The sequence below is a fragment of the Schistocerca cancellata genome, chromosome 2, assembly GCF_023864275.1.
Source record: "Schistocerca cancellata isolate TAMUIC-IGC-003103 chromosome 2, iqSchCanc2.1, whole genome shotgun sequence".
In the NCBI taxonomy this organism is placed as follows: Eukaryota; Metazoa; Arthropoda; class Insecta; order Orthoptera; family Acrididae; genus Schistocerca; species Schistocerca cancellata.
The window spans coordinates 666,970,357-666,985,123 of record NC_064627.1 but is presented as its reverse complement, the minus strand read 5'-3'; the positions used below and the strand labels follow the sequence as shown (position 1 = coordinate 666,985,123).

The 14,767-nt window shown below is 40.2% G+C and overlaps 1 protein-coding gene across 1 annotated transcript in view; it reads right to left on the bottom strand.

The window, feature by feature from the left end:
• Positions 1-1,940: 1,940 nt before the first annotated feature.
• Positions 1,941-14,767, bottom strand: part of LOC126162378 (oxidized purine nucleoside triphosphate hydrolase-like) — a 101,443-nt gene continuing 88,616 nt past the window's right edge. Inside the window, exon 5 of the mRNA XM_049918847.1 lies at positions 1,941-3,272. Within this exon, the coding sequence (XP_049774804.1) occupies positions 3,103-3,272 (170 nt within the window). The 3' untranslated portion in view covers positions 1,941-3,102. The remainder of the gene's footprint in view (positions 3,273-14,767) is intronic.

Sequence of the window (14,767 nt, the reverse complement as noted above, 5' to 3'; positions counted from 1 at the left end):
ATTACTATTCATATTTCAGAATCTTAGTGTTCACAGATCATCCTTTAAGGAATGTGATACAGGCCTAACACCCCATATTGTGTAACTTTTTATATTCAGACATTTCAAGCACTCAAATGCTTTTTTTCCATTTGTATGTCGATAGCTTTTCAAAGCAAATTCTTAAAATGTGATCCATTGTTTCACTACTGAAATTCATGGAAAAAACTTACTATTGCAGCTTTTTTTGCAATTTCTATATGTAGCAGAGGTCCCATAGTCTCTTTTAATCTCTGCCTCTGAGCATCTATTTACTATCATCATAAATGAAGTGCCTCACCTCTAATCTTTAAGATGTTTATGCCCTTTTAATCACTGTCACAGATCACAGTTCATAACTACATATTTTATGGCTAAGATGATGAAGATGAGAAAAAGTTATACAAATATCGTGTATGTGAGATGGCTTTCCATAAGCAATGAGGGTCATGTATTCTCCTTTAGCATTCTATATAATGCTGGATCATTCCTCTCGCTATTTTAATCCCTTTTTTTTCCACGGTCCTATATGCTTCACTGGACCCAACATGCTTACTGAAATGCAAGTTGCGAAGCTCCAACTTAATCAGGTAGTCTCTATACAATGTAGCATTTTTTTAGTTGTGCTGCTTGACATGAAGTGTTTCGATCAGTGTGTCTCATATTAGTTATTCTACTGACTACAGATGTCTTGTGATACTTTACAGAAAAACTTACTCCAAAGTATTATACACTTGTTACAAAGTATTAGTTGGTTCCTATAGCTCCTAATTGGTATTCTAAAGCATTATTCATTAACTGAGTTCACAGTTTAGTCACACATCCTGTGAGACAATTCTTTTATTGTGGGTTGAGAACAATTTCATTCTTATAAATAGTTGTGGAATGCGAGTTGACTTAGCCATAATGCAATATGCCTGAGAAAGCCGAATAGATGTGGTGTGTGGTATATGTCTCGGAACTTGATGCTGACAAGCGCTTCAACTAAAACCTCATTCTGCTCATTGGCAACCAGTTTACCTCAAAGCTAAGGTTCATATAGACCTCACAAATTGTGTTAATTAGTCAACATTGTCCATTTTTGTAACCAAGCTTAACACTCGGTTACTATAACATACACCCAAATAGCACTGACCAACATACAAATTAAAAACACAGAGTTCTTGGAACCTAAACCGTTACACTCTTGGGCAAATTCCGTCAAATGATCATAAGGTAACATCACCCAGAGGCCAGTTGTAGCTTGCACAATACTACAAGGGTGGTACCATTCCACACATACCATATGCTGTGAAAGAGTTTACTGCCATCAGGAAAAATAACATGCCCCATTAAGCATATAACTGATACCACTGTAAATAATGATAAATTGTTAAAAATCAACCAATATATCACATCAATACATTTTCCACAAAAAGGTGACATGACTTATAATAACTGGTCTGCTTCTCTATGAAATAATTATGTTTCCAACATTCCAGATATATTTGAATCCATATCTATCTAATTACATTCTGCAATGTTCAGAAAGGTTCTTGCCGAAATTTCTGGGTTCCAGCTCTACACAAGTCAAGCACCGGATTTTTTTTCTCTCTTTCCTGTCATTTCTCCTTGCAACGACCATAGTCAAATCTCCTTCCCAGATTTATAAGCCAATGTCCTCCACATTTATCTTAATTAAAATTGACAACAGCACTGTTAATGCTTCAGTTAATGCTTCTCAAACACTAGAAAAAGTTTTGGCTGTCACAGTCGCTGACTCACCTTTTTTTAGTACTACACAATTTTGCTACCTGCTTTCCCTCTTACTGGACATAATAAATGCATTCACACATGTCCTTCAATCAACGTGTAAATAATATCCACATTCTCTGTGTGTATAATATTGCACTGTGTGTATAATATTAACACTAATACCCCTGGATGTTATACACCCATTTACCTTTTTAAATTTAGCTTCATTCGCTGTGGTTTGTGGAAAGTGTGTCCATTCAGCAGAACTGAACACAGGCGGATTATGGTGCTCCAAGTATCATGAAACTGAATACAACAAAATACTTTTCAGCATTGTAGTAACATTCTTATCAAGCACTATGATCTAATAAAGGACATTCATTATTTGGCACTGTGCTATTACTGATAGAAATACTTTAATAGTTAGTGAACACAATCCACATTATACTCTTGAACAACACCAGCATGCACACACACATACATAAGCTGATGTGAATTTTATCAGTTGGGCTTCAAAAACAACTCCTGATGCTTCTGTGCGCGCACACTACTTCCATAACACACTTGGTTTCACCCATCGACTTGAAGATTATCTTCTTGTCTTCATTTAACCCTCTCCTCCTTCAATTTCTTTTCTCTTCATTATCCACTACAGTTACTGACATGTTTCCATTCACTGGTCTGGTCTCTATTGCTTGTGTGTTGACTACTTTACAGAAAATATTTATCCTCTGCCCAATTGTCTGTCCATTGGCATTATTAATTACTTACCAGAATCTCTGGTGAGTTACTTGTCCTTTGCCCACAGCCTCTAACTTCCCTACCTCCTTTGTGTTTGTCTTCACTTTTTCATACAGCAACATTGCTACTGTAATTTCAATATTCAGCTTTTGCATTCTGCTGTGGGACAAGTAAACACATTTGAATATTTCATTGAAAATGTTCCCTTCCTTGTCCAACTACTGTTTGTAGATTTTCTTTCACAGTTAATCAATAAGGTTGACACACAGTTGCGTAGTAACCTCTACATTTACATTAATAATGAAAAGAAACATGTACAAAACTAAAGTGGAGTGAAAAATGTTGATTATGATCATCCATAGGTGTTATACAAATATCAATTAACATTTAATACACACTTTTTACATGATGTGAAGTAGTGTGTAGTCAACTATAGAAAAATTATTGTTATGACACAAGCAGTAATCTAATATTAAAATAAAAGTATAAAATTTACACATTACTATATGAAAATAGTTCACTCAGGTTTCACTTTATAGCATGGTACAAACACGGTTTACTCAAGATCATATCTGAAACAATTTCCTTTATTTTTCAAATACATTAACTTCACTCTGTCACAATGTTCAAATCATATCGCAGAATTGTGCTATGACCTTCAAACAGAAAGTAACCTTTGATCTTATGCCCTTGAAGTATAAGTGGTAACCAGTGTCGATCATCAGCCCACATCTTATCAAATGGTATCTCGTCAATTGAATACCACTTTGGCAACATTTCTGTAAAATGATATTAACATACTTAAAAACTAACACACTGCACTTTTTAACAAAAAAAATGTTAACAGAACTATTACTATTTGCTTAGAATAAGGAGAAGACTAGGATTTAAACGTCTTCGATACATTAAAGGATCCTTCATGACACTAATTTTCTGCTCCCATTCCTTTGATAGTTTGTTGAAATAAGTCACTGTATTACTAGTTCATTAAGACAGCAAACTGTGTACAACGAGCAGAACACCATAACTATTCAAGTGAAAGATTAATAGAAAATAAGCTGCAATATAATGTGGAAATTTGTGCCCATTACTCCTTTACTGTTTACAAAATATTATAATACACTGTCAAAATCGAGTGGCTTTAAAAAATTAAAGTGTCACTACTAAGCCAAGAACCTTATAAAGAGGATGAATATTCCAAAAAGCATTGCACTCAGTATCACACCAAAACACATACAAAAATATAATTGTAACGTGACAAGGCTGGAGAGAAAGCCTCATGCTGTCGTTAAGAGTTATTTGTTAAAGCTGGGGAAATCAGGAAAGGTTCCACTGCTGTGGTAAGGCCCAGAAACGCAAACAATAATAGACGGTCCAAACAAGTGCTGTGGAAAGACCAGAGCGTCAAAGGAGCATGACCATTAGTTTAAGCTGCTGAAGAATGCCAGGGATTGTTTCCTGTCAGGAAATGCATCCAGCACACGGAATCACTGCAGCAAAACTGTTCATTGTGCTATATATAAAAGATTGAAGGCTGGGCAATGGTAATGGGTTCTGCCAAGGTCAGCTACAGACAAAGGAGGTAATGATTAACAGGAGTGAATATCTGGCTGCAAGCGATAAGCACCAAGAGGTAAATGCTGAGAGGGCTGCTAACTGCTACAATGGCCAAAGCTATGTTGTTTGGAAATATCATGGTGCTGAATATAATGAACACTCTAATAACTTAGAATGGGATGAGGAATATTTGCAGTAAGCTTAAGGGTTATATGTGAGTACAGGAAATGCAATCTTACATACACATGCACCAACTGTAATTACAAGCATAACCCAGACTCTACAGTGTAAATGTTAATACACTATAAATCACAAACAAGGCTGTCTTACACTGTAGACACAATACTGGATATAGTCTGTCTGTGAACTAAAGAGCAAGCAGCAGAGGCCTTTTCATAGGAAGAACCCTGCCAATGACCTACAGGGGCACCCAAAATCAGTTGCCTGTCTAGCAAAGTAGATCGGCGTGCAGTGATACACATTGTTTCTGTTCGTGGGATCTTAGTTGCCAGTGTCAGTCAGTTAACTTTGTATATTAACTGTTATACTTCGGTATCCGGAAGAGATAGGTTATCGCCATGCATTGCAAAAAAAAAAATTGTATAATATGAAGGAGAGGCGGTACCTATGGAGTAACGAGCATTCGATCGTCTATAATGTTATTACAGCATGTGTTATGAAGGTGACACAAAAGAACTGTTGGCTAATATTATCAGTCCAAATCCAAAGGCTGCAATTTATGCTAACGTCAGCCTCACCACAATAGAATGCATAAGGAAGGAACACGAAAATAGTAGAAGTAGTGATTCTTGTCATGAAAACTGGCAATAGGCAGGAGAACAGTGTGCTGACCATATCCAGTGATGCCTATCATCTGAGAACGGCACAGTGGTTGGCCGGTACCACTGGGCCTTCCGAGACCTGTTCAGATGGGAGAAAGAATAGTAGTTTGATGGCTCAGAATGTGACCTATCAACCAATCCTTTGTTTTAAACAATGGAAAATCCAGGATGGAATGTACCAATATTATGAGAAGGAAAATTGCTACTCACCATATACTGGAGATGCTGAGTCGCAGATAGGCACAACAAAAAGACTCACAATTATAGTTTTCTGCTGTTGAGGCCTTTGTCCACACGACTGCAGTCTCAGGCAACTGAAACCATACTTCGAGCACCAGCACCAGTGCATGACAGGAATGACGACTGGGTGGGGGTATGGAGAAGGCTGGAGCAGGGAGTAGGAGGGATAGTATGGTGGGGATGGCGGACAGTGAAGTGCTGCATGTTACACTGAGGGCAGGGAAGAGGTGGGGAGGGGGTGGGGGTGGAGGAAGTAGTGGAAAAGGAGAGAAATAAAAAGACTGGGTGTGGTGGTGGAATGACAGTTACACACTACAGCACAACACAGCCCCCCTCCCCAATGCCCACGGTCCAGCCTACAGCAGTTCGCTGTCCACCACCCCTACTATACAATCCCTCCCCCTCCCCACTCCAGCCTCCTCCTTACCTCCATCCAGTTGCCACTCCCATCATGCACTGGTGCTGCTGCTCGCAGTGTGGTTTCAGTTGCCTAAGACTGCAGTCGTGTGTGTGAATTGCGTTTGCGCGCGTGCGTGTGTGTGTGTGTGTGTGTGTGTGTGTGTGTGTGTGTGGGCGCGTTTGCGCGCACGCCGCACGCGCGTGTGTGTCTGTCTATTGTTGACGGAGGCCTTAACAGGTGAAAGCTATAATTGTGAGTCTTTTTGTTGTGCCTATCTGCGACTCAGCATCTCCACTACATAGTGACTAGCAACTTTCCTTTTCATGATATTGTTACAATCCTTTCTTTTAGTTAAGTTGTGCTGTAAATTTCTTTTCTCTCTAATTCAAAATCAGTACCACCTCATCAGTTACAAGATCTATCCACCTGGTCTCCAGCATTCTACTCTACCATCCCATTTCGAAATCATCCTTTCTCTTCTTGTGAAAATTACTGATCATTCATGTTTCACTACTGTACAAGGCTAAAGTTCCGACAAATAGCTTCAGAAAAGACTTCCTGAGAATTAAAGTCCTCGTTTTCAGAAATGCTTTCCTTGCTGTTGCCACTCTACATTTTATATCCTCTTTTCACTGCAACTCTCATTAGTTATTTTACTGCCCAAATACAAACAGTCATCTAATAATTTTAAAGTCTCATTTCCTAAGCTAGTTCCCTCAATATCGCATGATGTAATTCAACCACACACCTTTGCTTTTGCTGATGTTCATCTTACATATTCCTTCAAAGACATCGCGCATTCCATTCAAATGCCATTTCAAGTCCCTTGCTGTCTTTGAGAACATTACAATATCATCAGCAAACCTAAAAGTTTTCATTTCTTCCTCCTGAACTTAATTGGTCAATGTGTGTGTGACTGAAAATGCAGAAAATTGAGTTTTGTGTTGTTATTCCCTTTCTGAATTTTTCCTATGTTTCCTACACAGCCTGCTCAATGTACAAACCGAATAACATTGGGCACTCCCTTCTCCAATATGGCTTCCCTCTCATGTCCTTCGACTCTTACAACTGCAGTCTAGTGTCTGTGCAAGTTGTAGATAACCTTTCACCCCCCACCCCCCATTTTATTTATACCTGGTACCTTCCGAATTTCAATGAGTGTATTTCAGTCAATATTGTCAAAACCTTTCTTTAAAACACAAAAGCTACCTCCTAACTTAAGTCATAGGACCAGTAATGATTCGTGTGTTCCAACATTTCTCCAGAACCCAAACTGATCTTCCTCAAGGTTGGTTTCTATCATTTTTTCTATTCTTCAGTACATAACTGGTATCAGCACTTGCTTTCTTTGGAATTGGAATTTTTACATTCTCCTTTAAGTCTGAGGGTATTTCTCCTGTCTCATGCATCTTGACCACCAGTGGAATAGTTCCATCATGTCTTGCTCTCCCAAGGATATCAAAAATTCTGATAGAATATCATCTACTTTAAGGGCTTTGTTTCGGCTTAGGTCTATCAGTGCTCTGTCAAATTCTTTTTGCCGTATCTTATCTTCATCTACTTCGTCTTCCCTTCCTTTAGTGTTATCTTCTTATTCATTTCCCTTGTATAGCCCCTATATATGATGGTGACTTGATAGCCTGGGAAATTTCCGTGAAAGAATGGAACATTTTCCTCGTTCTTTTACGGTTGGTAAGCTTGATTATTTCAAGGATCGTATAGAGAATTTCAACAATGCACAGTGTAAAGTTCTCTGTTGATCGCCATCTTAATTGGTCAATGTGTCTGTGACTGAAAATGCAGAAAATTTTTGAGTTTTGTGTTGTTATTAAACCATTTCATTCATAGTGTTGGACTGCCACATAAATCAAACTGAAATTGGAAGAAGTTCTGCAGACTCTGCACCATCAGAGACTACCATTTACTTGGAATTAGTGAATTTAAACATGGTCGTACAAGCACCAGAGGCTAGGCAGACTCTAGCAATCCAGCTGAGGTCATAGCAAAGGAAACCACTGACAAAATCCATGATATAGTAATGCAAGACTGTTGATTGCTGAGTCTATAGGCACCTCAACTGAGCAAGTGCATTATATCCTTCAAAGAGAATTGGCTAGAAAGGAGATGCATGTGTAGTGATGCGGCAATTCCTCACAAGATTTTTTGTGCTGATCTGTGACTGCTAATGAAACCTGGATCCATCATTACACACCAGAGTCAAAATAGCAGTCAAAACAATGGGCAAAGGTAGGTGAAAGTACACCAAAGAAAGCGAAGAGCATTTAGCCAGCTGGTGAGATGATGGCCAGGGATTTATGGGTTTCCCAAGGAATAATCCTCATATATAGCTTGGAAAGAAACAAAACAATAACTGGACCCTATTATGCTTCACTGTTGGATCATCTGAAACTTGCGTTGGCAGAAAAAAGACAAAGGTTGGCATGCAGAAAAGAGCTCTTTCACCAGGATAATTCACCATCCCACACATCAGCAATAGCAATGGTGAAAGCGCATGAACAGAGCTTTGAACTGGTTCCTCATCTACCCTATTCGTCAGACTTATCGTCAAGTTCTGTTTCATAACTTGAAACTTTAGCTTGCCAAGAAGAAATTTTGATCAGATGAGGAATTGATGGTTGCAGTCAATGAGTATTTTGCACAGTCTGATAGAAACTATTTTTACAATGGGACGAAAAAACTGGAGGATCGCTGGACAAAGTGTATATCCCTCAAAGGAGACTATGTCGAGGCGTAAGGTGAGTTGTTTATGAAACAAATGTTTTTCCTTGCTTTGTTGTAAACTTATCACACCACTCTCATATGTTCATTCCACATTTCAGCTCTCCCTTGTTTGCTTAGTAGTGGTTTTCCATCTAAACTCTTGATATTCATAGAACTGCTTATCTTTTCTCCAAATGCCTCTTTAATTTTCCCATTCGTCTTCTTCTGTGTTCCTTTTTACCATTTCAATCATTGCGTAATGATCCCTTTGAACCTTCAACAACCTTTGGTACTTCCAATTTATTCAGGTCCAATTTCCTTAGCATCAAAATCTTAAACATGGCTGCAAAACAGTAACTGTGTAATTCAGAGAAGATTGAAAAATCAGTCAACCAGTTACAAATAAAGGTTTATTATCCCTTGACCATGGTTTCGACATATGTAAAAATATCTTCTTCAGAAGAAGTAGCATTATTACATCACACGATGCAATATGCATCACAAGATAAAATATTTGCCAAGTTACTTGTACCTTATGTCAGAGACTAAGGCCAACTGGTACATGTATAACTTATGTAAATATTTTATCTTGTGATTTTTTACCTTGTAATCTGTAGTTTCTGACCAATAAATTATGGTCATAGTCCACATCTGCCCCTGGAAATGTCTTACAGTTTGAAATCTGGTTCCTAAATCTCTTTGTGTTAACATGTCTCTTCCATATATACAGCCTTATTGTAGTAATTCGAGAATTTCTGTGTAAATTCTAGAACTACTCAGCCTTCTGCTGTCTCGAACACACAATATTCCAGATACAAGTGTCAGATGGTAAAATCCTACCTACTGTGCGTCACATTTTTGTGTGTCCAAGTTTAAAGTCAGTCGCGAGAAGAAAGTAGACATGGCGGTCGTATGACACCGACAAGTACTTGTTGGGCAATCCATAGATGTTTTAAGAGGAAGAACCGTGGAGTTTTTATGCAGCTCTGTGCCTATTGTTATGTGAAAGAAGAACAGTTGAAAAAATAATCTTGAAAACTCTTAATCCAGCCTTGTTAGAGGCAAGACCCTTTCTATGATTCATTTGAAGTAGAGTCATGGTTATTAAGCCGTCTCTTTTATAAATGTAATTAAATTTGTTTCTGACATTGGACGGAGTGAGTGACTTACCGGAAGTCATATGTATGTGAAGAGTAAGAATTTTATTCTGTATGGAGTTCAAATATACCGTTGGTTAATGAAAAGTAAAGTTCATGTATCTCCTTATTTCACAAGTGGAGAGATAGGCTTAAATATTCCCGTACCTAGCATCATTCTACAGAGATGAAGTCCAGAGAGTTTTCTAGCAGCCAGCAAAGAAGATCAGCTGCGAATCTCAAGTAAGTCACCTCGTATAAAAGAAATGGGAACTTTGTACATCTACTTCTCATTTTAAAACACCGTCAAAAACATTAGAACGTGGCGACATGTCTGAAAGGACGTGAGAAAATGGAAAATTTAAGTCAAAAACTAGAAAAGAAGTTGTTACGTGTTGCCCTAGCAACCAAACATAACACGACAAGGGATTTACTCTGAGACATTGGAATATGTTCAAGTATCCAACGAAGGACAATTTGAATTAAAAATGGTGAAACATGGAAAATTCACAACTATAAAACAGCAAAGATTTTGACACATTTGTCTAAGAAGGAATACATGTAGAACACTTCGCAGGGACACAGATGCGGAAACCAACCTACATCTGATGCCGCTGGCACTAGCTGCTGTTCACCAGTGCTGACCTGCCTCTACATCCGCTCACCTACGTAACGAGACTTCTACGCCAGGTGAGCGTCAAACAAAACTTCATAACTTTAGTACGAAAGGGTACATTCTGTTGAGTGAACTTTTATTGTGTAGTTATAGTATTTAAAGTTAGTTTTAAATGCTTACTAGGGCTAAAGCACATAAAAGCATGGACAATATACAACAACAAGTTGTGGACACTCGCCTTAAATACACTCCTGGAAATGGAAAAAAGAACACATTGACACCGGTGTGTCAGACCCACCATACTTGCTCCGGACACTGCGAGAGGGCTGTACAAGCAATGATCACACGCACGGCACAGCGGACACACCAGGAACCGCAGTGTTGGCCGTCGAATGGCGCTAGCTGCGCAGCATTTGTGCACCGCCGCCGTCAGTGTCAGCCAGTTTGCCGTGGCATACGGAGCTCCATCGCAGTCTTTAACACTGGTAGCATGCCGCGACAGCGTGGACGTGAACCGTATGCGCAGTTGACGGACTTTGAGCGAGGGCGTATAGTGGGCATGCGGGAGGCCGGGTGGACGTACCGCTGAATGGCTCAACACATGGGGCGTGAGGTCTCCACAGTATATCGATGTTGTCGCCAGTGGTCGGCGGAAGGTGCACGTGCCCGTCGACCTGGGACCGGACCGCAGCGACGCACGGATGCACGCCAAGACCGTAGGATCCTACGCAGTGCCGTAGGGGACCGCACCGCCACTTCCCAGCAAATTAGGGACACTGTTGCTCCTGGGGTATCGGCGAAGACCATTCGCAACCGTCTCCATGAAGCTGGGCTACGGTCCCGCACACCGTTGGGCCGTCTTCTCCTCACGCCCCAACATCGTGCAGCCCACCTCCAGTGGTGTCGCGACAGGCGTGAATGGAGGGACGAATGGAGACGTGTCGTCTTCAGCGATGAGAGTCGCTTCTGCCTTGGTGCCGATGATGTCGTATGCGTGTTTGGCGCCGTGCAGGTGAGCGCCACAATCAGGACTGCATACGACCGAGGCACACAGGGCCAACACCCGGCATCATGGTGTGGGGAGCGATCTCCTACACTGGCCGTACACCACTGGTGATCGTCGAGGGGACACTGAATAGTGCACGGTACATCCAAACCGTCATCCAACCCATCGTTCTACCATTCCTAGACCAGCAAGGGAACTTGCTGTTCCAACAGGACAATGCACGTCCGCATGTATCCCATGCCACCCAACGTGCTCTAGAAGGTGTAAGTCAACTACCCTGGCCAGCAAGATCTCCGGATCTGTCCCCCATTGAGCATGTTTGGGACTGGATGAAGCGTCGTCTCACGCGGTCTGCACGTCCAGCACGAACGCTGGTCCAACTGAGGCGCCAGGTGGAAATGGCATGGCAAGCCGTTCCACAGGACTACATCCAGCATCTCTACAATCGTCTCCATGGGAGAATAGCAGCCTGCATTGCTGCAAAAGGTGGATATACACTGTACTAGTGCCGACATTGTGCATGCTCTGTTGCCTGTGTCTATGTGCCTGTGGTTCTGTCAGTGTGATCATGTGATGTATCTGACCCCAGGAATGTGTCAATAAAGTTTCCCCTTCCTGGGACAATGAATTCACGGTGTTCTTATTTCAATTTCCAGGAGTGTAGTATAGAAGAGAATTTAAAAATAGATTTAAAGAATGAATTGTCTAATTCTTTGACCATTCATGTAAATCAAATGTTTACTGACCTTAGCCAGAAACAGAATGACAATTTCCAAGATTTATCAAAAAAGTTAGAATTTAACATTGAGGACAGATGTAATAATGTGGAATCCAAAGTTAACGAAAAGTTCGGATCCTTTGAAAATGTGTGCATTGTTAAGTTTAATGCTGTAAAGCAGGGATTGAATACTTTGAATACTCGTAAATTACAGGTGTCGGTACAAGAATATATAATGTTGAAAGAAATTTCAAAGAGAAAATAACAAACTCTGATATCCTAAATGGAAGCAGTTTGGAGGAACAATTTGAAGAAATTATAGATCGAAAAGTTACCGAGAGAATAACCTCCGGAAACGTATCGTCTATTCTGTCTTCCAAATTTGGTGATAACAGGAAGGGTATAGACGGCTTGTTGAGAGAATTCAAGCTTATCCAGGATAAAGTAGAAAAAACATTAACGTCACCTAATGAGGTATTAACTAGTGAACCTGTGACTGATTTACAATGTGGGGCTAATTCAGGGTTATCTAGACACTTCCCTAAATTTAATCCAGAGGGAGATGTACATCCAACCCATTTCTTAAAAAGGTTTAACCAAGCATTACCAAAAAAACTGGGAAGATTCTAAGAAGATCGAATTTGCAGTAGGGTACCTTCTAGGGGAAGCCTCAGAATGGGGAACGGCAAATATTGAGAATTTTTCCTCTTGGGAGGACTTTCAAAAGAAATTAAAAAAAAAAAAAAATTACTGGTCTGCCAGTGCACAAGAAAAGTTAATATCAGATCCATGGGACCCGGGTGGAGTCATCTATCCCCCATGGACGTTAACATTCTGAATTAATGGCGGAGTGACAACCGTCGGACCCCGAGTTGTTTCTTCCAAAATAGTCTTTCTGCACCAAATGCCTTTAAAATCTTAAACTATTCTGTTATCTATCCTTTAAAATCTAGAACTATCCTGGAGCCTTATTGCTTAGAAAACAGAATATGACTATAAAATAGAGAACAACTTAAGAAAAACACCGAAAAGAAATGATATCTAGACAAAATAAGCCGAACAGATTATTATATTTATGGATAATATAATATGATATGTCTAGTTAAACAACTGTGATACTGAAATGTATAGATTTTTCTATTTTGTATACAGCATTTTATACCTTTTATGAGATGTGATATAGATGGGATGGATTGTATAAAATTTTGATAATGACGATCAGTTGTAGAATTTTGGAACACGTATTATGTTTGAGTATAATGAGTTTTCTGGAGACTAGAAATCTACTCTGTAGGAATCAGCATGGGTTTCGAAAAAGACGGTCGTGTGAAACCCAGCTCGCGCTATTCGTCCACAAGACTCAGAGGGCCATAGACACGGGTTCACAGGTAGATGCCGTGTTTCTTGACTTCCGCAAGGCATTCGATACAGTTCCCCACAGTCGTTTAATGAACAAAGTAAGAGCATATGGACTATCAAACCAATTGTGTGATTGGATTGAAGAGTTCCTAGATAACAGAACGCAGCATGTCGTTCTCAATGGAGAGAAGTCTTCCGAAGTAAGAGTGATTTCAGGTGTGCCGCAGGGGAGTGTCGTAGGACCGTTGCTATTCACAATACACATAAATGACCTTGTGGACGACATCGGAAGTTCACTGAGGCTTTTTGCGGATGATGCTGTGGTATATCGAGAGGTTGTAACATTGGAAAATTGTACTGAAATGCAGGAGGATCTGCAGTGAATTGACACATGGTGCAGGGAATGGCAATTGAATCTCAATGTAGAAAAGTGTAATGTGCTGCGAATACATAGAAAGAAAGATCCCTTATCATTTAGCTACAATATAGCAGGTCAGCAACTGGAAGCAGTTAATTCCATAAATTATCTGGGAGTACGCATTAGGAGTGATTTAAAATGGAATGATCATATAAAGTTGATTGTTGGTAAAGCAGATGCTAGACTGAGGTTCATTGGAAGAATCCTAAGGAAATGCAATCCGAAAACAAAGGAAGTAGGTTACAGTACACTTGTTCGCCAATTGCTTGAATGCTGCTCAGCAGTGTGGGATCCATACCAGATAGGGTTTATAGAAGAGATAGAGAAGATCCAACGGAGAGCAGCACGCTTCGTTACAGGATCATTTAGTAATCGTGAAAGCGTTACGGAGATGATAGATAAGCTGCAGTGGAAGACTCTGCAGGAGAGATGCTCACTAGCTCGGTACGGGCTTTTGTTGAAGCTTCGAGAACATACCTTCACCGAAGAGTCAAGCAGTATATTGCTCCCTCCTACGTATATCTCGCGAAGAGACCATGAGGATAAAATCAGAGAGATTAGAGCCCACACAGAAGCATACCGACAATCCTTCTTTCCACGAACAATACGAGACTGGAATAGAAGGGAGAACCGATAGAGGTACTCAAGGTACCCTCCGCCACACACCGTCAGGTTGCTTGCGGAGTATGGATGTAGATGTAGATTGTAGATAAGGGCATGATTTACACAAACAGATAAATCATGACAAACACAAAACACTCGGCACACCTTTCAAACAACCCTCACAAACAAGTGTGCCAGATTCATCATCATTTGCCGTTTCCATAGGGTTGCTAGGATTTCCTTCGGGTACCTCGATGGTGAAGGTGGGACAAGTCCATTCTGTAGGAGACGATTTAACACCAAACCTCCTCCGGCATCTCACTCAAGTACCTGGGAGGTAGGGATCCTGGGGTATGGGGGTGGGTAGGGTTTTCTGTATTTGGGGCTATCTTCTTTCTCTTCTTTGAGCCTAGCATCCACACCTATTTTTTTCCTTTCTTACTTCTCATTTGAGGACCTGTTTATTTTTTCCCTCTTTCCACATTCATAAACTTCTGTTACGGAAGTCCTTCCTTATTTCTGTGGTTTCTAATAACCTACATCCTAATTTGTAGATAAGAAGGCCAAAGAATCAGACTACATGAACACACTTCCACATGTACACAAGTATACACTTAGACACAAACATACAATTACAGGTTAGAAAGCCACGTGTTGT